The sequence below is a fragment of the Molossus molossus genome, unplaced genomic scaffold (assembly GCF_014108415.1).
Source record: "Molossus molossus isolate mMolMol1 unplaced genomic scaffold, mMolMol1.p scaffold_m16_p_9, whole genome shotgun sequence".
Classification (NCBI taxonomy): domain Eukaryota; kingdom Metazoa; phylum Chordata; class Mammalia; order Chiroptera; family Molossidae; genus Molossus; species Molossus molossus.
In genome coordinates, this window is record NW_023425403.1 from 46,489,588 (window position 1) to 46,517,326 (window position 27,739).

At 38.5% G+C, this 27,739-nt stretch overlaps 2 protein-coding genes across 7 annotated transcripts in view; one reads left to right on the forward strand and one right to left on the reverse strand.

The window, feature by feature from the left end:
* Positions 1 to 13,397, forward strand: part of DNAJC3 (DnaJ heat shock protein family (Hsp40) member C3) — a 77,982-nt gene extending 64,585 nt beyond the window's left edge. For 4 of the 6 annotated variants that reach the window (XM_036249917.1, XM_036249916.1, XM_036249920.1 and 1 more), the window contains 3 exons: positions 7,514 to 7,646; positions 8,148 to 8,296; positions 9,743 to 13,397. In XM_036249917.1, coding sequence (XP_036105810.1) covers positions 7,514 to 7,646; positions 8,148 to 8,296; positions 9,743 to 9,900 — 440 coding nt within the window. In that variant the 3' untranslated portion in view covers positions 9,901 to 13,397. Of the gene's footprint in view, positions 1 to 3,880; positions 4,126 to 7,513; positions 7,647 to 8,147; positions 8,297 to 9,742 lie in introns of those variants that run through there. The other 2 variants (XM_036249915.1, XM_036249919.1) reach the window with 2 other exon arrangements.
* A 2,297-nt stretch (positions 13,398 to 15,694) lies between these two features.
* UGGT2 (UDP-glucose glycoprotein glucosyltransferase 2) overlaps positions 15,695 to 27,739 on the reverse strand; it is a 200,708-nt gene continuing 188,663 nt past the window's right edge. The window contains exons 38-39 of the mRNA XM_036250132.1: positions 25,700 to 25,826; positions 15,695 to 15,767 (exon numbers count right to left, since the gene is read on the reverse strand). Coding sequence (XP_036106025.1) covers positions 15,745 to 15,767; positions 25,700 to 25,826 — 150 coding nt within the window. The 3' untranslated portion in view covers positions 15,695 to 15,744. The remainder of the gene's footprint in view (positions 15,768 to 25,699; positions 25,827 to 27,739) is intronic.

Below are 27,739 nucleotides of genomic sequence, written 5' to 3' on the forward strand. Positions count from 1 at the left end.
TAGTCCATTTTATGACTATACTCCACTTTATTTACCCATTCTCATATAAGTGGATGACCAGGATGACTTTAGTTATGAAAATATTTTCTATGCTTTTTCTTTATTATTTATTTCTCTTTCCTTCCTTCCTCTGGCTTTGGGTTTACTTTGTGCTTTTCCAGATTCTGCAGGTTGATCTATCATTGATTTTAGGCTTCTTATTTTGAATATAAGCATTTAAAGCTGTACTTCTCACATTGTTTTATTTTCATTATCATATGGTTTGAAATCTATTCTAATTTTCCTTCTGACTTTTTCTTGGATGCATGGATTAGGATGTACTTTGTTTAATTTTGAAATACAAGGTGGAGCAAATTTATTAATTATTGTACTTAAAAGTGGATATAACTATAGACCTACTTTTGCCCCACCCTGTATTTGGTGGTTTCCTAGATACCTGATTGTTGATTTCTAATTTAATTCCATTGTGGTGAGAGAACATACTCTATATGATTTGTTTTAAATTTATGTAGACTTGTGTTGTAGGCCAGCATATTATCTATCTGAATGTCCTATATGTACTTGAAAATAATGTGTATTCTGCAATTTTAGGTGGAATGTTTTCTGTTAGTTTTCCCAGGAGTTACTGAGAGAGTTGTTAAAATCTTTACCTTTTGTGGAAATTGCAAACTTTCCTATCTTTCCCTTTAAGTGTCCAGTTTTCCTTTATGCATTTTGAAGCTCTGATATTAACAACCTGCACACTTAAGACTGTTAAATTCTCCTGAGGAACTTTTCCTCTTCCCCTCCTTCTGGTAATTCCAGAAGCTAGTACCGCAATATTTTTTTTAAATTCCAAGGAAAAATAGCCCTGGCCAGTTTGGCTCAGCAGTTAGAGTATCAGCTTGCGGACCAGAGAATCCCGGGTTCGGTTCCTGCTAAGGGCACGTACCTAGGTTACGGTTTGTCCCCGACCCCAGTTGGGGTCGTGTGGGTGGCAGCCAGTCAATGTGTCTCTATCACATTGATGTTTCTCTGTCTCTCTTCCTCCCTCTCTCCCTCTCACTCAATCTGAAGATGAATGCAAAAAAAAATTCTGAGGAAAAATAATTTTTAACCCAGACTTTTACATATAACAAACTCTTAGGGTACTTTTTAGTAATTATTTGGAAATTTTCCTTTTATGTTGTGGGATCTCCATGGAAAGCCTGCTTTTTCTATGACTATTGTTCTGTTTCAATTTCTGTATCTTCTGGGTTCAGTTCAAGTTACTTTTTTCAGTTTTCAAGTTTATTTGTACAGAATTTAGCAAAGTAGTTTAATGTTTTCTATGTATGATTATTTCTCACTTAATTGAGTTTTCTTTTCTTGATTAGATTAGCTGTATTTGCTGATTTTTGCCAAGAAATAATCTTACTATCAGTCCTATTATTTCTGTTTCCTTAGTTTTTGTCCTATAATTCACCTGTTTTCTAACTTTGAAATCATGATAACTTAGGTTATTTTTTTCCTGTAATTTTTATTGAAACGTAAGGCTGTGCATTATCCTGTTTACATTGCTTGAGTTGTGTCTTATGGGTTCTGAACGGTTGTGTTTTCATCATTATTATTTTTTAGATATGTTGCAGGTTTTATTTTTATATTTCTCCTTTAAGAGTTGGTGAGTTTAAAAATTTTTGGTGAAAAACTTCTTTCATTTTCTTACATTAATTTTTAGTGATCAAAGAATATTTTCACTGCTTCCATCTTTTGTAATTTATTACTTGGTTTCTTTCTTTCTTTCTTTCTACTTAAAATCACTGACTTCGAGTTATAGGGGTTTGAAAAAGAGGTATACGCTCTTGTTTCTGGGACAGAGTTTGACATATCAATCAAATTACCTTATATTGTGGTCTTCCTTTTCTTTTGTCCACTTTTTCTGTTATGAACAGAGAAACAAAAATCTCTGCTAGTGTCTTTAAGTCTGTCCTACTCTTATTTCTGCTTTGTAAGTGTTGCTGGTGCTTTATTTTATGCACAGATATTCATTATGTCTCATTATGATGGCTAGCCTTGATCATTATAACCACTCCTTTTTTTGTTTAATGTTTTTTATTTCAGTTCTAATTATCTGATGTTAAGATTGTGAATCAAACTTTATTTGCATTTGCCTGGTGAAACTTTGACCATACTTTTTTTTTTTTTGGTATGTACCCCTAGCGGTAACCGAACTTGGGACTCTCTGGTCCACAGGCCGATGCTCCAACCGCTGAGCCAAACCGGCCAGGGCCGACCATACTTTTATTTTCAACTTTTCAGAATCACTTTGTTTCAGGTATGTCTCTTGCATAGAGTTGGGTTTTGATTTGTGATCCCATATGAAATTCTTTTAAATAGGTGAGTTAAATACATTTACATTTATTTATGTGACAGATGTGTTTGGTCTGAGTTTTGGCATTCTGTTTGCTGAGAAATTTTGCTATTTTCCCAGTATTGTTTTGTGTACTATTTTGATATTTTGAAGATTTTTTTCTTCTTGGTTATTTTTATAGTTTTGTTAATTTAGCCTTCTTCCTTTGGATAATATCAGTTAGTTTCCTTCAGTGATGAAAAATATTAGCTTGTTTCTTCCTCTTCTTTCCTTTTCCTCTACCACTTAATACTTATTAATGAATTTCTCTATAGTGTTTGTCTTTGACTAATCAGTGGGTGATGTTTTCTGATTGCTTCAGCTGTAATTAGGGGAATTAATGAATTAACTTTGTCATCTTTTCACATTTTTTTTGTTAGCTGTATCGCTCCTGACTTGTTAGGGCATGCATTCTTCTCTAACACTATTTCTGTGTTTTCAGTCTTGGTTCTATATTAAATACATGCAACATGCGCTAACCCTTCTTTGGCTTTGGTTTCTCTAGACTTCTCTTGGCGAGTTCATCCCATAGTAGCTTCCTCAAGGGCCCCCTAGGAACTTTTTTTTCCTGATTTCTTCTATGTTCAAAGCTCTTTGTACCTTTTGTACTTGAAGGATGGCTTGGCTACATAACAAAATCCTTGGTTCACAAATTTTCTGTATATTTTAGTTACCTTTCATTCTTTTCGGGCACTGAATATTGCTATGGAAAATCGGGGGCCAGGATTTTGGTTTTGGTCTGGCCACCCAAGGAGCCCTTATCTTTCAGGTGTGTTACACTAGGATGTATCTTAATGTTGATCATTCTCATCCTGTTTGGCCTAGTACCTAGTGTGCCCTCTGAATATATAGATTTGTCTTTTATTTTTAGAAAAGTTTTCTTAAATTTGATCTGAATTGTGTTGTACTGTTCTATTGGTTTTCTGCTTCAAAGATCCAACTATGTATAGGTTGTATTCCCTTTGCTACTCACCGATAGCTACAATTTTTTTCTCTAGTCTTTTTATACTCACTATTTCCATTTCATTTTACTCGGTCCTTGTATTTTCCCCATATGCTTTTTCTCCCTGTGTTCCTTCTCATTTGATCTTAACTTCTATGAGAGTTTTTATTGTACTTATTTTTCTCGAGTTTTGACTACTCACATTTTCATCTTCTCCTTGTCTCATAATCACTTTCCTGAATTCTTATTCTGCTTAGTGAACACCTTTAATAGGGGTGATTGAATACATTTTAAATATTCATGTCATAATATTTTCTCAGAAATTTCATGTATTTGGTTATTGATGTGTGTTCATCAGGTAAGTTCTGGTGCTCTTTTCCTCTTTTAACAGATATCTCTGAATCGATGCTGTACCGTTAAAAAATATTATTCATCACAAAACAAGTTAAATTACCCTTTTCTCGCTATCTGTGGGAGGTCCTCTGGGGATGTGTGTAAGGGGGTTTTGGGGACAGGGCAGCCTTCTGTACTTAACAATTGCAATACTCTCTGCTTCACTGTTTCCACAGACATTCTGCTTCCTGCTAAAATGGCCTTTCTGTATAGCCCTGCCCTCTCTGCTTCTCTGAACCAAACCGTGTCCAGGAGGTCGTCTGCTGCCAGTCCTGCTGCCCCTCTACCCACTTCCTTTGCTACACCAAAGGGGTATATTTTTTGCACTTCAGGGTGAGCCCCTCACCTTCAGAGAGCACATAGTTGCCGAATTTCCTGAGATGTGCTGCCCAGGGCTGTCTGCTATTCTCGCTTATTGTAGTCCCTTCTTTCCCCATCTTCTCCCTAGGAAGGCCTCTGCTTTATCTTCACTTAGTCTGCTTTGGATTTCATGGTTCTTGTAATATGCAAAGGATACAGGTTGTCACTTCAGGGTGAGCCCATACTCAGAGAATGTGTATTTGCTGGCATTTTCTGTGATCTCTTGCCATTGGGCCTATTTGCTTTTCCCTCTCATTTTAGATTCATGGCTGGTATTAGCTAATATTAGCAGCCCTTGTTCAATTTCTTTGAATTGTTTTGCTGCAAATTCAGCTTTCCCCTGCACCCCTTACCTAATTTGTTTTGTATGATATCCAGGATGAGAAAGTTGGTGTCCCATGGGGTGTAGATATATTGGGTGTGATGTAATCTTTAAAAGACTCTCTGAAGGCCCTGTGTTAAGAACAGACTTTTAGGGAAATAGGGTCAGAAGCTGCGGAGAGCTGTCAGGAAGCTATGATAGCTACCTAGGTGTACTAATGATGGACTTAATCACAGTGGTCACTATGGAAATGGTGAGTCGTTAAACTATTAGAAGGAACACATTTGGAATTTGCTAATGGATTGGTGCGAAGAGAACGGGGAGTCACTTGCACCTACGCATGTTTGTCTCCGTGCTTCTCTGTAGTGGGGAGTCACTGCAGACTTTGAGTGGGCAGAACCTGTTCCCAGGAAGACTTCCCCTGCAGTGCTTGCCATCTTGCCCAGCTGCCAAAATGAGCAGGGCTCTACTCATTGTACTTACCAGGTGGAGTCCCTGGGTGTGTTTCATTTCTGGACGGACTGCTTTTCCTTTGTGTGTTCTAGGTCTGTTGTGGAGGTCTCCAGTGCCTGTGGGCTCAGTTCTGCATCTCTCCCTGATCCTAGCAGCCACGTCAGGGGCCCTCCAGATGCACATGCTCCATTCTGCTTAGAGGCCAGTTCTTGGGCCCTGGTAGGATTACTGCTGTAGCCGCTCCATGTGGAATGGGGAGACCCTGCCCAGCCATTCTTTAGTCCTCTAATGAAGAATCCTGATGGGTGCCTTAAAGCTACTCTTGCTTGCTAAACTGAGGATCCCTGGCCAAATAGGATGGCCTCCAAATTTGCTAGGGCCTCTTTCAGTGTGTATTTGGATTGTGGATCTTTCTACTTAGGTTTTATCATTATTAATATGATTCTGTTTGCTTTCTCTCTTCCAGAAACTTGTCAAAATTTCTGGTCTGCTGTTTCAGTTCTGCCATGGTTGTGTTGTGTACTGTCTGCCATCTCCATCTGGTTGTTTGCGTTGCTTCTTAAACACTGAGTGAGAGGGATACGGAAGACAGATACTTTGCGAAGGAGATTTTTTTTTTTTAAGATTCAGAGGTTAGGAAATGAATTGGCTAATATGTAATGCATTGTTCATTTGGGGACTTACTATTTCTAGCTTATTCTACTTTTTATAGCTGCTTGGTATGGGCTAAACATGGTATGGGTGGCATTTAGGTTTTTTTTGAGGATTCTCTCAGAGTAGAATCTGAAATATAATTTAAAATGACCTATCTAGTTTATGTCCATGGGAAGTCTTACATCATCCATATTGTGAACTTATGAAACAACCTATGTAATTTTATTTTCTATATTGGGAAAAGTGTATCTACCTTAAGTTTTAATGAAAGATAGGATATGGAAAGAAGACTACTTTGGGGGAGATACTATGAACATTTATGAATGCAAACATATTTTAAATGTAGTTTGCATAAGTAGCAAAATTATAAACATAGTAAAACATTTCCCCTTGTATTAAATTCCTTCCAATACCTTTCCTTACTCGTTTCTGATAGCAAGTGCTTGAGTATTAATTGCAAAGTTAAACCTCACTACTATTTATGATGGATTTGTGTACTAAATTGGAAAGATATTTTAGGATGTCACTGTGCATTTGGGTAACAGTAATATTTAATGTTTCATATTAATATTTAATATTAATGCATTGAGGCAAAAATTAGGATATAAGCTTAAAGCAACCCTTGTGTGTTTGGGGTGGGGAGCAAAGGTAGTATTGGTTCATTTTTCTATGTACTTCAGGCTTCTAAATTTGTTGATTTTATTCTAGTATCTTTCTCATTTTAGCCCTGTCCAAGGTTAAACCCCTTCTAGGATTAGCTGTTGCCAAAACAAATGCTCAGGCATGTTATCCAGGGAGATGTCTTTCCCCACAATGAAATGCATTTCCATAAAAACTAGAATTTGAAACCGAGTCTATTATATGAGATATCTGCCCTGCCCAGGGAGAACGACACAGAAAAATCATATCGGCACTTCCCAAGAATATCCCCAGATTGGTGATGCATAGGCGGACACATGGGACTCACTATATAATTGTACTCAGGACCAAGATTTATTCCAGTGGAAGGGATACTGATGCTAAGGTCAGCTGAGGGGAAAAGCTCATGGGGCAGAATTCAGAAACCAGGTGAAAGAATCCAAGCACCTTTCTCTCTGTGAACTAATATAGCACAAGCTAATTTCTCAGCGAGTGTGAGTGCTGTCTACCAGGGAAGCTTGTTAGACTCAGTGCCCAAGGTTTTTATTGTGGCCTGGTGAGGTAGGCACTTTCTGCCTAGTTCATATCAAAATTCCATACTTCCAGAAAGAAATAAGACATTTCGTATAAACCACAATTGTTTATACAAATAATTTTGGCATGGTCAGCTAGTCTTATCAGGGAATGCTCCTGAAATTCAACTTTCCAGCAAGTACCTTTCTAAGGAAAACTCTTTTCTGTATGACATTAGGTATCCAGATAAATGCCTTGTATTTTCTTAATATTTTAAATAATCTGAAATAAAAGATACAATGTGTATTGATATCAGACTTCCCATACCAGGTGTGTATGTCATTTTCTATTTTGGTTAATAATTTTAAAAAATCAGGTTGTAATAGAGTGTGTTGAAATCTGTGGGTGACTTAGTGATTCTCATTGCTGATGGTTCCTCTTGCCTCCTTTCTAAGCCTCTAATTCTTCTGTGCTGTGGACCCAGTAGCCGACCATGCCAGTTTTCTTTGACACTGTCTCATTTTCCTGTGTAACAATCACTTTAATCTTATATAAGATTGCTTTGTCTAAAGTGCTGATGTTAAAACACCTAAAAGGCTAAAAGGTATGGGAAAGAACTTGGGAGGGAAAGTAAACAGTAGTGAATTTTTATTGCCTGGGAGTAATAAGTTACTAAATTCAGCCTTAATCATGCCTTTTGTAAGTTTGTGAACACAATTACTAAGGTGGTATCACTTCTTAGGCTCTTGGCAATAATGGCAAAAGGGGGAGGGGATTGGGGATGGTGACTTCAGTGTCAGTTTTGCAGGATAAGTAAAGGTCATAAGTTATAATTCCTCTTAGCATTATCTTGAACATATTTTCACAGCTATTCAGGATTACGAAACGGCTCAAGAACACAATGAAAATGACCAGCAGATTCGGGAAGGTCTGGAGAAAGCACAACGACTATTGAAACAGTCACAGAAAAGAGATTATTATAAAATCTTGGGGGTGAAAAGGTGAGTTAATAATTTAAAATTTGCATTATTTTTAATCAACTGTTCTAGAGCTAATCATTGCTCCTCTTTTCTCTCTCTCTCAGGGTTTAGTCTATGACTGAAATTTCATAAGAAAAGGAAATGAACCTAACAGTCTAGTATCATAAACTTATTTTGAATGCGTTAGTTTCTTTGATAGAGACTAGGAATGCAATAATGGAGAAGTAGTAGTTGGTGACAAAGAGACGACACTGTAGCATGAAGAGGTCCTAGGCTTAAATTCCTTAAGGGTAAAGAGGTAGGAGGGAGAAAATGGGGAAAAGAAAACTTCTCTAGGCTTGAAGTGGCATTTTAAGAATCAACTTGCAGGTACTAAGATATTTAATTTATTTAAGTGCTTTTGTATAAGACTACCTGAATAAACTTTAATCTTTTAGGTAATTGTTCATACTAAGTAAGCTAATCCAGAAGTTTGGGGTACTTCTTAACTAATGGTTATGAATCAATTTTAATACGCCTCAGAAATGCCAAAAAGCAGGAAATCATTAAAGCATACCGAAAACTAGCAATGCAGTGGCACCCAGATAACTTCCAGAATGAAGAAGAAAAGAAAAAGGCTGAGAAAAAATTTATCGACATTGCAGCTGCTAAAGAGGTCCTCTCTGATCCAGGTATCACGTGCCTTTAACATTTTCTATTTTCCTGAAATGGCTAAATTGGCGGCTTAGCCTCCCTCTTCCTTTGCCCGTCTCAGAGGCAGCACCAGAGGGATGGTAGGCAGCTCTGGGGCTCACTTCAAGGGCTGGTGACTAGTTGGGCCCCCAGCAGACTCAGGGACCCACATATTTTCAGTGGAAAGACCAGCGAGTGTGGAATGAAAAGGCCTGAGTTTGACATCTCTTAGGTTCCTTCTAACTTCATAGATCAGCGATGAATTCCTCATACCAAGCTGACAGGAGCTTGATCAGGAAACCAGACACCAGACTGGGACGTGCAGTGGTGGGAGGGCAGCTGCCTGCCGTGTGTGCTCCCCAGGAGTCATGCCCCGAATCAGTGTTTATTAGATCTCCTGGTGGCTATACATGTTCTTTTATCATATGTTAAAATAGCCTGGAAAATAAGAGTGAAACAGCTAAGAACTGAGGTAATAGTGAACAATACTTTGACATTTCTAGGGGGAATTTAATATTAAGCTTGTATCTACTGATTTTTATGCCTTTCCACGTCAGTGGGAGCAGAAGCTATGACTTGAATGAACTACACACACCTTTCTTGAACACCTCACTTATACAGTGCAACTGAAGTGAAACTCTTTTTTGTTGTTAAGTAATTTATAATCCAGCAAGAGGGACAGAAGTGTACTTAGTGAGTGCAGCAGGGTACACGCTGTTTGTGCTCGTGTTCAAGATGAGGGTCTACACAGCCCGTGACCGGTTGCGTCCTGGCTTGTGCAGTGCCCGGGCGGGGGCCTGCAGCCGAGGGAGCTGGGGCCGGCGGGCAGAGGCATGTGCATCAAGCACAGCGCTGCATTCTGTTCTCGGTGCCTGTTTCTTCGCCCCCGTTCTTACTTGACGGCTGAACCATCCTTTTCTGATCTCTGAGGATGATAGCTGCTCCTCTGCCACCTGCAGCGTCTCTTCCTCCTGGTGCGGAATTGGTCTCTGGCTGTGCGGGGTCTCTCAGGACTGAGAGGCGCGGCAGAGGTGGCCCCACTCCCCACAGCTCTGAAGAACTCGGTTCTGTTCGGATTAATAGTGAGGCCCGCGGAAGCCGGTGGGCTGAGAACGGTTGTGCCTGGCTGCCTTCACTGTGGGGATTAGGGGTCCCAACTTTCTCTGCAGTTTCTTGTGTTTTCAGAGAAGCATTATCCTTGGGTGGCTTCCTGTGAGGAGAGAAGATTTAGGGGGCCTATATGTCTGTGATACCATTTTCAACGCTGGCTCTCATCCCCTTTTCTGTGACTGGTGTTCCTCTAGTCTTTTCTGAGACCAGGCCTCTGATCTAGGTGGGAAAATGAGAGCTTAGAGTTGAGCGTCAGGCACACCTGGTCTGATGCGGCCCCCAGTCCTCCCCGCACCGTAGTCTACACCTGGTCTTACTTTGCTGGTTTGTTACAGAAATGAGGAAGAAGTTCGACGACGGAGAAGACCCCCTGGATGCGGAGAGCCAACAAGGAGGTGGTGGCAGCCCTTTCCACAGAAGCTGGAACTCGTGGCAAGGGTTCAATCCCTTCAGTTCGGGCGGACCTTTTCGATTTAAATTCCACTTCAATTAAACCCGCTGGCTTTTTCCTCTTCCTTAATTTTTTTAAAGATTAAAAACAAACCTTGTTCCAGGATCCTAAAGAAAAAAATTTCAAATCTTTTAGTTTGTCCATGACCAAAGAGTTGTTTTAATAAGAAAAAATCTGTTCTCCATTTTAGACTTGAGCTGGATGGGTCTTAGGGCAGGGAGGCGAGGAGTGTGGGGCGGGGCTGCGGCAGGCGCACCTGGGCAGGCGCACGCGTTCCGGGTCCTGTGCTGGGGCACGCGGACACTGTTCTTCGCAGCCTTGCATAGTGCCTGCCTGTGTGTACAGAAGGAGCTGTGTGCAATCTTCATGAGTGTGGGTTATATTTCAGTATTCTTAAAGAGAATATTAACATTTTGAGCTGTATGTTCTTAGGGACAATTTTGCTTAGATTTTGCACTTGCACATATTTGTTAAAATGACAGAGCCTCCTTTAATCCACATGCATTTCCATCTCCCTACCAGCGTGAACGTGGCTGTCACTGAAGGGGTGTAGGGCTCCTGTTTCAGAGAACCTGCTACCAAATGGTGGTCGATGTGGCCAGGTTTGGACTTTGGATTAATGTTAAGCATATATTTTGTATTTCTGTTGCTGTTCAGTACCTGCAAGACAGTACTAAAAACCACTGAAATAGAATAATTGTAAAAGCTATAGGCCCTTTTGTTTACTATGAAACACAACAAGTTAACAAAGTTATGTATAAAATGAGTTCAGGTAATATAGCAGTGGTTTTATTTAAATTAATTTTGCTGAAGTGCAGGCTGAAATTGTGAGTTGAACAGTTTCCTATAACAGGATTGTCTTAGAAATATAGTTGCTCAGTTAACACAAACAAATGTCCTCTTTCCCTTTTAATCCCTCCAGTGGGGCAGCTTCTCTTACCTCCTGACCGACCCTCCTAGACTGCAGCAACTCCCACGTGGCGCCTGTTTCAAGTGGGCGTTAAACGCCGGGCTGCCCCTTAATCAGGCCTCTATGCCTCTATGTTCTCCTGCCTGAGAAAAATACAGGTTTACAAATCTAGTCAGCTCTGGCTGCATTTCCACTATCGAGACGGCATCTCTTGAATTCCTTCTTCGTACCTTTTTAAGAATTGGTCATTTTTTCCCTAAGAAATGTTACTTTAATCAAGAACATTAAATATTTATGGAACTATTGATACTGCATTTAAAATCTAAGAGAATTACTTTAGATAAGAATTAGTATCTTTATTCTGGAAAGGTTTTTCTGTTTGCCTCAAAGCATGTTGAAGTATTTGAAGCAATACGAGTCAAATATATTGTTTTTTTTTTTTAAATGAAATCAAGCATCTTAATCTTAGTTCTAGGAGGCATCCTGACCAGTAATGTCCTCAGCAGCCAAGCACAAATCATTTTCTTCTGTAGTCATTCTGAAACATATGTGGAAAAATATTTTTAAGCTGGGAGACAAAATCACAGAGTTGAGTTGCGTAAAACACAGAAGCGCTTTTTGAATCTATTTAGAAGTCTACTTACCAATAAACTTAACAGTGCATTTGAAAACTAGTGAACAGCTTGCAGCTTTCATTTTGTTTTACTGTCTCAAAATTCAAGGTAGTGTGAAATTAATTTCCAAAGGAAATTCATTTTCATTTAATCAGTAATCTCATTACTTCATTAGTTATATCAATTTTTTTTTCAGTCTGGTTCTTTTGCATATGATCACTGTGACCTCTTTGAAATCTAGCAGTAGCCTCTGCCTACTTTCACTTGCCCTTCCATTCGGAGGCGAGGATGAAAAGTTGCAACAAGGAGCCAGAGGGAGTCAGGAGGGCGAGGGCCACGTGGGAGCGTCCGGGACACGGCTGCCTCGCTGCCTGCCAGTGCTGCCCAGAGGGTTGTTCGTATTATTATTTTTTCTCCACTTGTAAAAACTGATTCCTGTTTATAAAGTCTTACCATGGATTTAGTCAACAAATGTGCAGTTACTTGCCTGTTTTCAGTGGAGACAGAGTAAAAGCTATGAGTGCCAGAGAGAGAAATTCTTTGGAATTTGTTATTTTGGTGATTAATGAAGAAAACAATGACCTTTAAATTCCAGCCTTGATGGGCATCAGCAATCTTCTGGCATGCACCTGGACAGAAGGACGGTCACTCCACGTTTCCTTCCGTGACTGAGAAATAAGTGGGTGTGTGAGGGACAGGCAGGCTCCTTCCGGCCTGGTGGAGAGCACTGTGCAATGCACAGGTGACCCAAAACATTCGACTGGTTCGGGGCTATTTTCACTGACCACCTCTAGTCTCTTCGGTAACCTTTCTGGAAAAGTGAATTCAGAGGGGCACGTCCCCTTGCCTGTATTGTAGTCCCTTCCTAAACGCCTGCCTTCTCGGTGAGCTCCGTAAGGGAAGTATTTAGTAGTACATTGTGGATCTTTTCCACAGCAGCAAGTATTAAACACACCGGCCTATAAATGTGAAAGAGTTCTAAAAAGAGAGAATAAATTAATTTATTGCCCACTCCTGAAAGTTTGTGCTTTCTTACCATGGATAAATGAAAACCACTTCAGTAGTTTACTGATATGAATTGGATATAACATACTACTAATTTTTAAATTTTTTTTTAGTAAATATTAAAAGTTTATTTTAAACATCAGCATGGAAACAACTTTTTGGGACTGTGATAATGGAATATAAGCTACCCACAAATTTTGTAAAAGAAAAACACTGATAACCAAGTAGGAAAAAAGCTAATAGAATCACAGTTTGAAATTGGCAGCATTTTCTGTTCATGGTGGAAAATGAAAGATTCGCCTTTGAAAGGTGTGAAATTGGTCAAAAGTTGTGTGTGAGATTTACCATGAAAACAATGCATGAGATGCTCAAGTTAAAAGTGATTAAGTTCAAAGCAATGGTTCCTCAGTCAGGGTTTTGTTGGAGCCGACGGCCCTACAGGCTCAGGGCACTGTGCCGGCTTTGCAGAGTGCTGAGTGCCATCAGTAGTATAACCTGGAGATTCAGGTTGGTCCAACGTGATGAATTTTCCATACTGGTAAAGGGAGAAGTCTAATGCTAATTTGTCAACACATTATATCCTTATTCTAAATCAGATCATTCCTTTTAAAGTAGCAGAGTTTATTCTGTAATCGCAAATAATGTTAATAGGTGGGGATAATTTTTTTATGGATCTCATTTGCTGAGTGATTTAAGAGTAAAATTAGCCACTGAGTGGCCTTGTGTATAGTTAACAGGTCTTGTTGAATCATCTGTGGTTGAACCTCTCACCTGCAGTGGAAAGCAGAGCACGGAGAATGTAAACTAGAGATGTTTGGAAGTGAAAATATTTCTCCTACTGTAAGGCTATATAGTTGGCTTTGAATGAGAAAACGAAGTAACTTAATCCATCTCGATTTAGTGTTTTAATTAAAAAAACTGAAAATTAATTGAAATGGGTCTCAGACATGTCTACACATATGGGTACTATTTTTATGCCCTTGTATTTTCACATTTAATAAAAATATTTATGGTCAAAATCAGTACTTTTTTGCTTTTAATTAATTTTTAGTCTTTTGGAGAAGTCTATTTTCCCACTCTGTGGTACAAATAATCGGTGACCGACTGGGGTGACAGGGCTCCTGTGGGAACTGAAGGAGGTCAGAACACCAGATGCAGAAATGGCTACAATCTTCACTCCCAGAGGTCCTGGGACAGCAGGCTTTCCAGTGGATAGTTCTTCCATCTCAATACAACTAAGAATCTAATACTTAAATTGGCTTTGTTTGAAGACTCCCTTTTATGCTGTAATTTGTATATTTCTGTTAAAGTCTTCAAAGGGATGGTGGGGGGCACACTGCTACCTATCTCAATCAAATTTCTAACAACCAAAAACAAGCTTTCTTCTCAATTCTAAAATCTGCATATCGTAAAACTAAAGGACAGCTACAGTGCTTATATAGAACTTTTCCAGAATGCTAAAACGTTGCAAATTCTTAATCATATCTTTGCAATATATGAGCAACTGACCTTAGTCTGAAGACAATGAAAATACCTGCAACAGGCATAATGGCTGCTAGAAAACAGGAAGTCCCCTATAAGTATTTATAAATCTAGATCTTCAGATATAAGGCATCAACCATGTGGAAAAGAGACATGTAAATTGAGCCATCCAAATCACAAGACAGTGAAAAGGGATTCATCAAGACCATTCTGAAATTTTAGCTTCTCGGAAATCCAGAATCTAGCAAATTGGACATGATAGTAATAAGCATAGGAACCAGGGGCTTTGCCTAGTTGATCCTGCTTTCCGCAGGATTCCTACAGAAATGGAAACAGGCTGACAATACAGGAAAGCAAGTACCATCTTGCAGTCATTTGGGGCTTCTGCCCTAAACACTAAGCCATGAGCTCACAGAGTCTCTTACCTCTCATCAAGCCCAGATGTTACACCTGACTCCAAAGAGTCAGCCAGAGAGCATGGTGGAGTGGGTCACCTCAGGCCAAGTTACCACTGCAGCCTTTGGTAGCATCCCTCAGGATCCCTGGAAACCACAGGAATAATCTAGTTCCGTCAGGGTAGTCTGCAACCCCGGGCACTCCATTTTATCAAAGTAACAGAGGGAGGGTGACCAGGAGAGGGAGCAGTCTCCTTCGCTCTTAAAAGAAGCTCCTGGGAACACTTCTCTGCAAGTCCTTTGGGCTGTGCTGTCCAATAGGGAGGTACTAGAGTCAGTCTGCCAGTCGACAGCTTCTGGCTCACTGGGAACGTCCTTACGGAGCTGTGCAATGGTGGGCCAGCCTGTCTCTAGAGGCAGACAGTTCTCTACACTCTGCAGGGTTCAGGATGGCCTGAGGCTCCACCTGACAGAGCCTTGTTAGGGGCCAGGGGCTGGCACACTGCCTGGAGGCTAAACTCTACTGGATGTTCCCCAAACCACTCAGCAACAGAATCATCTGGGGAGCCTTTTTCTTTCTCTGGTCCGCAGGCCGACGCTCAACCGCTGAGCCAAACTGGCCAGGGCTGGGGAGCCTTTTTAAACAATCATGGTTTTCCACACTCACCTCTGCCTTATTACCTTAGCCTCTTCAGGGGATGGGGTCCTAATACTATTGAGATCTGTTCCCGTCCCCAAATCCTATGATTCTAGAATAGTTGGATAGTTCTTGAACACTGACTATTCCTATTCTATTATTAATACACAGCAGGAAAACAAAGTTTACATTCTTAGCTTCTATAAAAGTAGCCAGTTCCTTTTTTTAAAAAAAAGATGTACATATCCCATAAGCCCACAAGTATCATTTTATGAAATACAAATTAGAAATATTAAATGCAAATAGAGCATATTAAAACATCATACGATTTAAGATAAAATAATATTATAGTGCAACACTACCTTCCATTTTATAACAACAGATAAAGTATAAATGAACTTAATTTTGTTTTATTATTCAGAGATAACCATGAGTCCTTTTCTCAGAAGAAAACACTTTTCTAATTTTAAATGCATTTTGTGAATAAGAAAATATGGCACATAGCACAGTAATACACAAAGATGCAGATGGTTTGGTAAATCCCCAGTGGTCAAATGTTTTTTACTGGGTTACCTGGCAAAATGTCACTGTGGTGAAAACAGTATTTAAGCAATCAGCAAAAAAGGAATAATCTATTTTAAATACTCAGTGGTCATTTCTTATATAATTTAAATTTATTCAATACATTAAGTACATATATTTTTAAATAATATTTTTTAAAGGGGAGAATATGTCACTGATCTTTCATGAAACTTCCAAAACTTTTAGCAGTAGTTCCACACTTTCCCAGCAGGTGGCAGATTTCTTGTCATATTTTTATCTTCTTTCCCATAAAAGCCAGTGCTAGAGTTCATCATGTGTCAAAACTGTAGGGGAGGAAAGTTTATTTATTTCTTGAAACGTCAAATTAGCTTAAATCGCACTGATGTATGGGATACAAAATAAAGCACAGGTGCTGAGGATCCTTTTGTTAGCTTAGTACCTATTTGCTTCATTATGTAACACGAGAATAGTTCTTTGTACATTATGGTATCGATTATATTGTGCTGTATCATGACTACTTACCTTTGTACCCTCCTAGAAGTGAGCTCCCGTGAGTCTAGAAGGACAAGAACCATACCTGATTTCACTTTGTTATCTCCAGGACCTCGCACCCTGTCTAGCAGTGGAGGCCTTGCAATACTAAAAGATTACTCACGATGCACAAAGTATTAGTGTAATGCAATGACAAAGAGCAGAAGGCATACGTGCTACTCTTTTATTACGGGAGGAGAGAGCATGCAAACATAGACATAAGTACAGTAAACCCTCAATTTTGTGGATGATTTAATGGACTTTGGATTTAGCAGACAAAATTTACAGTCCTTATGTCATATGTGAAAATTAACACCCTGTTAATTTTAAAATGTTGCCCTGGCCAGTGTGGATCAGTGGTTTGAGTGTGTCAGAGCACACACTGAAGGGTTGCTCAGGTTCGGTTCCCAGTCAAGGGCTCATTCCTGGGTTGCAGGTTCAATCCCCAGGCTGTTCGGGCACATGTGGGAGGCAACCAATCAGTGTGTCTCTCTCTCTTTCTCCCTTCCCTTCCTCCCTTCCACATTCTCTCTAAAAAAAAAAGAGAATTATTTTAACCAAGATCTGCTTATAATTAAATTGACAAGTTATTTTTTGATATTAATTCACTGTTATTAAACAAATTTTAGCAAAGAGGCCATATGTTGGAAAAACACTAGTAATTTTGCTGACATAAATAAATACTGAATATCTACAATATAGTCTACATATTTAAATCCAAGAGTCAGTGTTCATAAACAGTGTTTGGCGAATGATCAGCACACGGTCATACAGCACTGCACAAGGTAACGGGTCCTGTTGTGTGGCGTGACTTTCTGCAGCAGTGTAACATGCCCACTGATGTTCCCACATGCGCTAAGCCACACCCCCGCGGTGTCCATCTGTGCCTCGCAGTGACTGGTGAATGCATGCATTTACACACTTATTCAGTATAAATTAAAAAATTACAGTAATACATATAGAAAACTTCCCTGTGTAATTAAACTTTTCATACATACTTAATTTTAATTATACAAATGTGTCTAAAGTAAAAACAGGTAAACTAATTAGTCAAAATTTTAACGTGCACTTGGAAAACCTACTTTATTATATAACGGACTTTCAGCTTTTCAATGGGCACCTCCATGCCAAAATTAGTCCGTTCTGTAGAGGTTTTACTGTACTGTGCAAAAGAGAGACTCAGCCCTGGCCAGTGACTCAGCGGTTAGAGCATCGGCCTGGGCTCCTGAGAGACACGAGTTCGGTTCCCACTAGGGGCACGTACTTCGGTTGGAGTTTGTCCCTGGCCCTGGTTGGTCGTGCGGGTGGCAGCCACTCGATGTGTCCCTTTCACATCGATGTTTCTCTCTCTTTTCCTCTCCTTCCCACTCTATCTGAACAAAAAATAGAAAAATATCCTCGGGTGAGGATAAAACAAAAAAAATTGAGAATCAGTAATAGTGAAGACTCTTAGAGACAACATGGTTTCTTTTTCTTCTGCATCAGTGACCTGTCACATACTAACTGATTTAAGAACAGTGAGAATTCAAAATTATATTTTCAGGTAGAAATTAATTAAAATAAACTCAAATGCATTCTGTACCACAATTCAAGATGGCAGACTACGTGTATCTCTTCACTAAATTCCACTTTAAAGATAAGAAAGAAATATAAAAGGAATAAGAGAATGGGGGAGTGGGTATGAGACATCATTGGAGCAGAGTGACCAGTGATATGCTGAGATTCCTGACAGTGAAGGCTGGGTGAGCCTCTAACAGAAAACACTGGCAGGGATGAGTCAGACAGAGAAGCAATGAACTGAAGGACTGGTCTGGAATACCTGTGCCAGTCAGCTCCCCACCGTTCTCCTGTACACCAGAGAAAATCTGATAAACTGTTCCAAGAGAAAAAGTAGAAGACTATTCTTGAAAACAAAATGAAAAATCTACTGAGAGAGATGGGGGAGGGGCAGAAAGAGAGGAGAAGAGAGAGATAGACAGACATGTAGATATTTTTGTATGGGTATCAAAGCTCTGGGCTTTTGTAGGGTGGTGTGTGGGATGGGCTTTGATCTGTTCCATGTACATACATCCCGAGGGAAGCCTGCCAGTTCTACAACATGCTAATGTGCCTAGAACTATCAATTAACCCTCCCGTTCACAGAAGAAGCCTTCTGGAGAAACAGACACATTTACACCATGGCAAGGGGAAACCTAGGCCAGATATCCGTATTATTTAATCCATCTAATCTTTCATTCTTCAAATACAAAAATTTGAGGAAGACAAAAAGCAAAAGAAACAAGGACCAAGATGACCACACAAAAAATAACTCACCCAATGGAAGGAAAGATAGCAAAGAAAACTAAGAAGATACTTGAAATAATTCTAATAAATATTTTCTAGAGATGTCTGAAAAGTCAATGAAACTATAAAACAAGAATAAACTGAAACTCAATGGAAGAAAGCAGTGAAAAGAAAGTTCTGTTGGAAATTAAGATGTGATTGCCCTTCTTAAAAATAAAGATTAATAGAAAGGTTAAATAGAAAGTAAAAATTTTCCCCAGGACACAGAGGGAATTTTAGGGAATATAAAAAGACAATATAAACATGAAATACAAGGACCATAAAAAACTGCTGTGAACAATTACATGCCAACAAACTAGACAACCTGAAAGAGATGGATATCTTCCTACTAACATACAACCTGCCAATATTGAATCTAAGATAAACAGAAAATCAGAACAGACCAATTTGTAGTAAGGAGATAAAGTCAGTAATCAAAAACTTCCCAACAAAGAAAAGTCCAGGAACAGATGGCTTCACTGGTGAGTTCTACCAAACATTTAAATAAGAATTAATACTAATCCTTTTGAAACTCTTCCAAAAATAGAAGAGAAGGGAAATACTTCCAAACTCATTTTACAAGGCCGCCATTCCCTTGATACTAAAACCAAACAAGAATGCCACAAGAAAAGAAAGTTACAGGACAACATCCCTGATGAACACAGATGCAAAATTCCTCAACAAAATATTAGCAAACCAAATTCAACACTACATTGAAAGGATCATACACCATGATTAAGTGGGATTTATTCCAGGGAGACAAGGTTGGTTCAACATCTATAAATTGATCAATATGATACACCACATTAAAAAAATAAGGATAAAAATCATATAATAGTCTCAATAGATGTAGAAAAAGCATTTTTTTCTACAAAATTCATCATCCATTTATGATAGAAACTCACAACACAGTGGGTACAGAGGGAACATGACTCAACATAATATAGGCCATACACATAACAAGCCCATAGTTAATTAACATCATACTCAATGGTGAACGCTTTCAGCTTTTCACCGAAGATCAGAAAGGAGACAGAGATGCCCATGATTGCTACTTTATTCTACAACAGTATTGAAGCCCTAGCCACAGAAATTAGGTAAGAAAAGAAAATGAAAAGGCATTCAAATTGGAAAGAAGTAAAGCTGTCACTATTTGCATTTGACGTGATATTATATACAGAAAACACTAAAGACTTCACCAAAACCTTTTAAAACAAATTCGTAAATAAATTTAGTAAAGTTTCAGGATACAAATCAATATACAGAAATTTGTTCCACTTCTATACACTAATAACAAACTATCAGAAAGAAAAATTAAGAAAACAATCCTATTTATAATTGTATCAAAAAGAATAATACCTATAATTAAATTTAAACAAGATAAAAGACCTATACACTGAAGACAATGAGACTGATAAAGACAAAAATTGAAAGATATTCTTCCATGAATTGAAAGAATATTGTTTAATGTCCATAATACACAAATCAATCTACAGATTCAATACAATCCCTATCAAAATTCCAACAGAGCCCTGGCCAGTTTGGCTCAGTGGTTGAGCGTCGGCCTGCGGACCAGAGAGTCCCGGGTTCGGTTCCCGCTAAGGGCACATACCACAAAAAAATAAATAAATAAAAAATCTTAAAAATTCCAACAGAATTTTTCAGATATAGAATAATTCTAAAATTTGCATGCAATCACACACACACACACACACACACACACACATACACACATATATATACACACACACACACATATACACACACACACATATATACTATATATATATGCACACACACACACACAAAGCAACAGTAATGTAAGTGTATCTGTCATAAATTGGGATCTGTATTGGCATTAACTATATTATATACATAAACAAAAAAAGCAACAGTAATGTAAGTGTATCTGTCATAAACTGGGATCTGTATTGGCATTAACTATATCATGGGCCGAAATGTGCCATACTAATGATGGGCATTTAGCACAATGACAAGCACTGAGACTAAAATTCAGCAGTTCTAGATCACTTAGTCTTAACAGTTTGCCTGCTGTATTTGTAGTAACTTTTTTCCTCTGGACTGTTCAAGCAAAAAATGTAACTAACCCCTTCATCTCCCTTTGTACTTACTTGGAAATTTTAGTTATAGTGTTTAACTGGCACGGATTAATAAAGTTCCAGTTTTATTTTTAAGAAAAATTCACAAGCTAACTTTCACTTAATCCACTACCCTTCATTTTATTGAAATGTACAATTAACTGAAGAAAAGAGTCTTCTTGGGAATATGTTGTTATAACATTTAAAGAGATTTCCATTTATTTATATTTTTAAATCCTCACCTGAGGATATTTTTCCACTTATCTTCAGATAGAGTGAGGGAGAGGGAGAAATGGAGGGAAGGAGAGAGAGGGAAACATTGATGTGAGAGATACACAGAATGGTTGCCTCCCACATGACCCTGACTAGGGCCGGGGACCGAAATGCAACCAAGGCATGTGCCCTTGACTGGAATTGAACCCGTGAGGCATTGGTCCACGGGCCAACCAATGAGCCAAACCAGCCAGGGCAATTTCTCTTCATTTAAACTAAATTACTGTTCTATGTTAATCTGCACATTTCTGTATATTTGCCATGATAGTGTTTGCATCCTATTTGGTATACTGAACAAACTTTTCATTAAAAAAAAAAAGAGCATTATGCTAAAGTGAAATAAGTCAGACAGAGAAATGATCTCACTTATATGTGGAATCTCAAAAAGACTAAAACCTAAGCATTTGAGATTGCTGGAGGTGGGAGCAGGGAATGGGCAAAACAGATGAAATGGGTCAAAAGGTGCAAACTTCAAGTTTTAAAATAAGTCATGGGGATATAATGTATGGCCTGGAAACGGTAGTTAATAATACTGTTCTGTATATGTAAAAGCTGCTAAGAGAAATAATAAAAGTTCTCATTACAACAAAAATATTCTGCAATTATGTATAGCAATTAACGTTAATTAGAAAGGTGGTAATTTTTTTTTGCAACATATACACATATCAAATCATTATGCTGCACATCTGAAACTAATACAATGTTATATGTAAACTATATCTTAATTAAAAACTGATCAAGACAAATTAGAGTTTATTCTAGGACAATAAAGATGATTTAATATTAGGAATGATTCAAAATTAGGAATCTATGAATATAGTTTATTATATTAATAAATTGAAGTAAAAACAATATAGTCAACTATTTCTGTTGAAAAGGTAGTTAATAAAATACAACCCATTCTCTATAAAAAGACTTATTAAAATAGGAGTCAATGGGTACTCCCTTTAAATGATAAAATATATTTTTTAGCCCAAAGCTATTATCTTATGTAATGAGGAAACAGGAGATTGGCCAGGCAAAATAAGAAAAAGAAAAGAGGCCACCACTGTTATTTAACATTGTTAGATATATCTGCTAAAGCAATTAGACAAGAAAAAGCAATGTGAGGTATAAAAATAAGAAAGGAAGAAGAAAAACCATCTGAGTTTGCAGATAAGATATATGTCTTCTTGGAAAAACTCAAAAGAATCAACTGGAACATTATTATAAATAATGTGATAATTCAGTATGATCATAGAAATAAAAATTCATATACAGAAAACAATAGTGTTTCTATGTACAAGCAACTACCACCAAGAAAACAGATTGGAAGAGAAAAATCCCATTTACAATAATAACCAAAAGATAAAATATGTAGTAATAACCTTAAAAGACATGTATAAAACCTATATGATTAAAATGTTATGACTCTTGACAAACATAAAACTGGACTGAACATAAAGACACAATATGTTCTTAGATGTGAAGAACATTTTTCATGAAGATGTCAAAACTCCCTAAGATACATAATTAATTTAATCTAATCCTCCCTCTGCCCTACACCCCTACCACCTCACCTCCTTAAAAAAATCAAACTAACAAACAAACAAAAAACACCAGAAAATTTTCTGGAACTAGAGAAAATAATTCTAAGGCCTGTATGGTAAAATAAACAAACAAGAACACCCAGGAAAACAATAACAAAGAGCAATGAGAGGAGACAAGCCCTACCTGACATTAAAACTCAGTGTAAGCCCTGGCCGGTTTGGCTCAGCGGTTAGAGAGTCGGCCTGCGGTCCGGAGAGACCCGGGTTCGGTTCCCGCTAGGGGCGCGTACCTCGGTTGCAGTTTGTCCCCGGCCCTGGTCGGTTGTGTAGGTGGCAGCCACTCGATGTGTTCCTTTCACATTGATGTTTCTCTCTCTCTCTCTCTCTCTGTTCCCCTCTCTCCCGCCTACTCTACCTGAACAAAAAATAGAAAAATGTCCTCAGGTGAGGATAAAAAACACACACAAAAAAACGCAGTGTAAAACTTCAATAATTAAACCAGTGTGTAACCGGCACACTGAATAGACAGAGAGCACTGGAACACAATAAAAAGTGCCAAATGAAAGCTAATACAGGGATTTAGTATATGATAAAGGTGGCACAACAAATCTGTAGAATAAAGATTGTTAAATTTTTTTCCCAGTGTTGGGCAACGGTCCTCTAGAAAAGATGGACAAAGAATAAGAACAGATAGCTGAAAAACAGATGAACTACAAGAGGCAATCAAATTAAAGGAAGGTCATCACGGTGGTCCTGATCCAACATGAATGGTGGCCTTCCAGGATGGGGAAATCTGGGCACAGATATGCACAGCAGGAAGATATAGGAAGAGACATAAGAAGAGAGTTATTTCACAAGTCACGGGGAGAGGCCTGGGACAGACCCTCCCTCAGAGCCCGCAAAAGGAGCCAACCCTGACAACACTTTGACCGGGACTTCCAGCTTCCAGAAGTGGGACACGTAGCTTTTCTCTTGGTTAAGCCACCTAGGCTTTGGTACCATGTGACAGCAACCCCAGCAAATGAGTATCACTTACAAGAAATGCAAAAGTCATAAAAGAAGCTATACCAGAACCATAAATATAGTTGCCTCTTTGACTTGAGTGAAAGACTTCCAATTTTATTCCTTATCTTCCATGTTGTTTTAATGTTCATAATGAACATGTATCACACTTACAGATCAAGTAAAGAAACCAATCTCTTTTGTAAAACATACACACAGACATTCAATTTTTCTTTAAGATGGGCTCAATCATATAAAAATTTTCTTCTATAACCTATTTTTCTAACTTGAAAATATGCTGTCAGCACAAACACAATTTATCTATTCTCTTGAAAGACTACACTGTATTTGTTTGCATGTATCAATGTTTATATAATCAATCCTCTATGGATAGATTATTTCTATTTCATTAAAAACAATGCTATAACAAACATGTATACATATATCATTTTTCTTTTTTAAATATAAGTTTCTTGAAGTGAACTGTGGGGTCAAAGGGTATAGATATTTAAAAAAAATTTTTTTTGGTTAATCCTCACTCAAGGATATTTTTCCATTAATTTTTAGATAGAGTGGAAGGGAGGGAGGGAGGGAGAGAGAGAGAAACATTAATGTGAGAAAGACACATTGATTGGTTGCCTACTGCACCACCCCAAGCAAGGCCAGGGATTGAACCTGCAACCCAGGTACGTGCCCTTGACTGGGAATCGAACCTGAGGCTCTAGTCCGTGGGCCAACGCTCTACATGCTCAGCTAAACTGGCCAGGGCCATATATTTTAAGTTTTTATACATAGTATAAAGTTGCCTTAATTTACACAGCTACTATGTGCATGTACATATGAGAGTATTCACTTGTCAACACCCTCATTAATGTTGGGTATTTTGATCCTTTAACTCTTTCCAATTAGATAAGAGAAACATTTCATCTCAATATTTTGTGCATTTAAAAAATTTTGTGAGGTAATTATGTAAATTTTTTTCCCTTCCTTCTCTTTTTTGCTTACTTTTCCTTCTCTTTCTCCTTCCATTGACTTCTTTATCTTCCTCTCCCATTAAAAACAGTTACATCACTAACAGAATAATCTTTCTTTTGCATTGAAATGGTATCTTTATATTAGATTGTTAAAAATACATGGGTATGTTTTAAATATGAAACTTCTCAGACAATCCCTCGATTTCATTAAGGAAAAGACAAAGTCAAGATGAAACAACTTTATGCTTATGTAAGTAAGTTTATGCATAAACATTTTAGTTTCCCTAAAAAATTAAGCTGAGGAAAATAAAAGTTATATTCTGAATTACTGGAAAGAATTATTGTGAGGATTAACAAATAGAGCCTGTGAAAGTATCCAACATACTGACTGACACACAATAGCAGCTCAGTGATACATTTTTTTCAATCCTCACTTGAGGATATGTTTTTATCAATCTAAGAGAGAAGGGGGGAGAGAGGGAGAGACAGAAACATCAATTAGTTGCCTCTCCTACATGCCCCAACTGAGAATTAAACCTGCAATCATTTTGGTATACGGGACTACTCTCTAACCATCCGAGCCACTGGGCCAAGGCCTCAATGCTGGTTTTAAAGAGTCAAGAACAATGGGGAGAAAGACACTGATGAAGAAAGGAAATTATGAGGCAGGAAATTATGAGGCAATCAAAAATTTTAGATAAGCTTAAAAAGAATATTCAGCACATATCTGTTGAAGGTTTATATAGGGCAATAAAATGCCAAGGTAACCACAGTTTTTTTTTTTTTCTTTTTTCTTTATTGGTTTTAGAGAGAGAGGAAGGGAGAGGGAGAGACAGAAACATGGATGAGAGAGAACATCTATTGGCTGCCTTCTGCATGCCCATCACTGGGGATAGGGCCCACAACCTGGACATGTGCCCTGACTAGGAATCAAATCAGCGACCTCTTGGTACATGGGTTGATGCTCAACCACTGAACCACACCGGCCAGGCCATAGTTTTTTGTTTTTAATTTAAGAAATGGAAGCAAATTTAATCCAAGTCACCCTCCAGCCAATGAGTAAGGCTACTAGAAGCAGGAACACACAGGGGAACCTCTATTATCTATGGGATTAAATTTAGGAAATAGAAGATAATTTTCTTAGCTATGTAAGGCTTTTATTAAACTTCAGGGCTTGGATTTTCATATTTGGGAAATTCAGTGTGGTCTTCAAGATGAGCATTTTGTTTTATGTTTATTTTTATCTCCATTCTGTGTCAAGAGGCAACGTTCACCCTGCTCATCTATGAGCATCAGTTCAGGTGAGACAAACTGAAGCTCTCCATTTCCAGGGGGAAGAGAGCCTCTATCCATATTTTAAATTTGTGAGCTTAGTCCACATAAAAATACTCTTAATTATGTCACAGACTTTCTTAGAGAAACTCTGACCTAATCATTTGATAACTCACTAGGAAGTAAGTTTGTAACTCATTCTGATTTCATGTGATGCAGCATATGGCTCGCACACCGCCACAGGACGACTTACTTGCATGTTTTTTCGTGTTTTCCAGGTGATCTAACAGTTGTCGAATCTCGGCATCGTACTCCACCCATTCTGGGACAATCCTGGCAGCGGCTTTTAGTTTGGGTTCTTTTGTTTTTGGATTATTGCACTATAAGTTTAAAATAACGTTTTGTTAATAAAAACCATGCTCCAGAAACATAAAGGAAATACTTGAAGGCACTGCTGTGTCAATAAAATGCATTTCATAAAAAGCAGAGTCCTAAGTCCTAAGTACTTGATACTGAAATGAATAGAGACAAGATCAAGTGAAATGGCAAATAATAGTTTATGTAAGCAATAGTGTTCAATGCAAATACCTCAATCAAAAATTTAAATAGCCCTGGCCGGTTTGGTTCAGCGGTTAGAGCGTCGGCCTGCGGTCCTGAGAGACCCGGGTTCGGTTCCCGCTAAGGGCATGTACCTCGGTTGCAGTTTGTCCCCAGCCCTGGTTGGTTGTGCGGGTGGCAGCCACTCGATGTGTTCCTTTCACATCGATGTTTCTCTCTCTCTCTCTGTTCCTCTCTCTCCCTCCCACTCTACCTGAACAAAAAATGGAAAAATGTCCTCGGGTGAGGATAAAAAAAAAAAAAAAAAAATTTAAATAAAAATGAAGACATTCTCATGGCTCCTAAGAAGTTTGTCAAACAATTCTTTAAGTTGTTTTGTTTGACAAGAGGTCTAAATACATGACCATTCTGACAAAGAACACAGCAGACTATGTTAGTAAATATTTTATCTTTTCTTTGGACTAAAAATCTGGTTTAATATACTTTACATTTTACATAGACAAAAACCATTTGTCAGGTTTTAGCAATGTCTTGAATTTCTTTAGCAAAAGCATTTGTTCCCTTTCATATGCCCCTATTCTAATGAGCAATTGTGACCATATTAAAAACCAGCTAACTGGAACTCATTTGTCCAACACTGATACAGACAGTTGTGAAATTCCGAGTTGTACATAAATCTCAGTCCTCATGGGTCCAACTTACTGGTAGAGTTAAGACCCATGCATGTCACTCAACTATGTGTGTATGTGTGTGTGGGATCTGAGTTTCTTCATCTACAAAGGAGGAAATTAAAACAAGATCATCTCCAGGTCCCAATAATACAGGATAGGGCAAAAGTAGGTTTATAGTTGTTCGTATGCAAAATAATATAATAATTAATAAATAATAAGAATAAACTCTGTTTTATGAACTTATAACTGTAAGCCTACTTTTGCCCCACCCTGTATATGATCATTCTAAACTACTTAGCAATTGGTCCTACCAGAGAGTTTCTTGGGAAATTACAGTTTAAAAGGCACAAGGTACAGGAGATGGTTGAGAGGATCTGACTTCTGGATGGACTGACGGCTCAGTGACAAGGACTGCTCAGGCTGAATGTGAGTTGTGAGAAGGAGGGGGCACCAGAGATGACCCCAGTGTCTCTGGCGAGCAAAGTACAGAATGGAAACGCCCTTGGCTGGGACAGGGACGACTCCGAGAGGAGCACAGACGCCACAGAGTCACACGCATCTACTTCCTCATGACGAAGCGCTAACAGAAAGTGCGTCCCGAAGCTCACTTCTGTGTGACATTTTCGTGGCTGCTGAGATTTGCTCGCCCCCATGCCTATGGAAAGCTGCGGATCCTGAGCCACGAGCCTGCTGCCGTGATCCTTTCTCACCAGACATTTTCAGCTCATTCCATCGTGGACTTTTTTCTACAGTAATATATTCCTGAAGTGGTGGAAAATAGGATTTTCTTTGCAGAAATTAACTTTACAGGCAATATGTTCTATAAAGTGAAGTTAATGGAACTATTTTCCCTCTTTTAGCATCAGAAACTAGTAAATAAAAATACCTTGCTTTCCTCTGTGTGTTGTGCTGCAATTTTTTTCTACAATCTACCTCCCTGGTGCTCAAATGGGGCTATCGTGCCCTCTGCGGGAGCTTTGGCAAGGTCTGGAGACAACTTGTTTGTCAGAACTGGGGGGTGGTGGGACACTGCTGCCATCTAGTGGGTAGAAGCTAGGGATGCT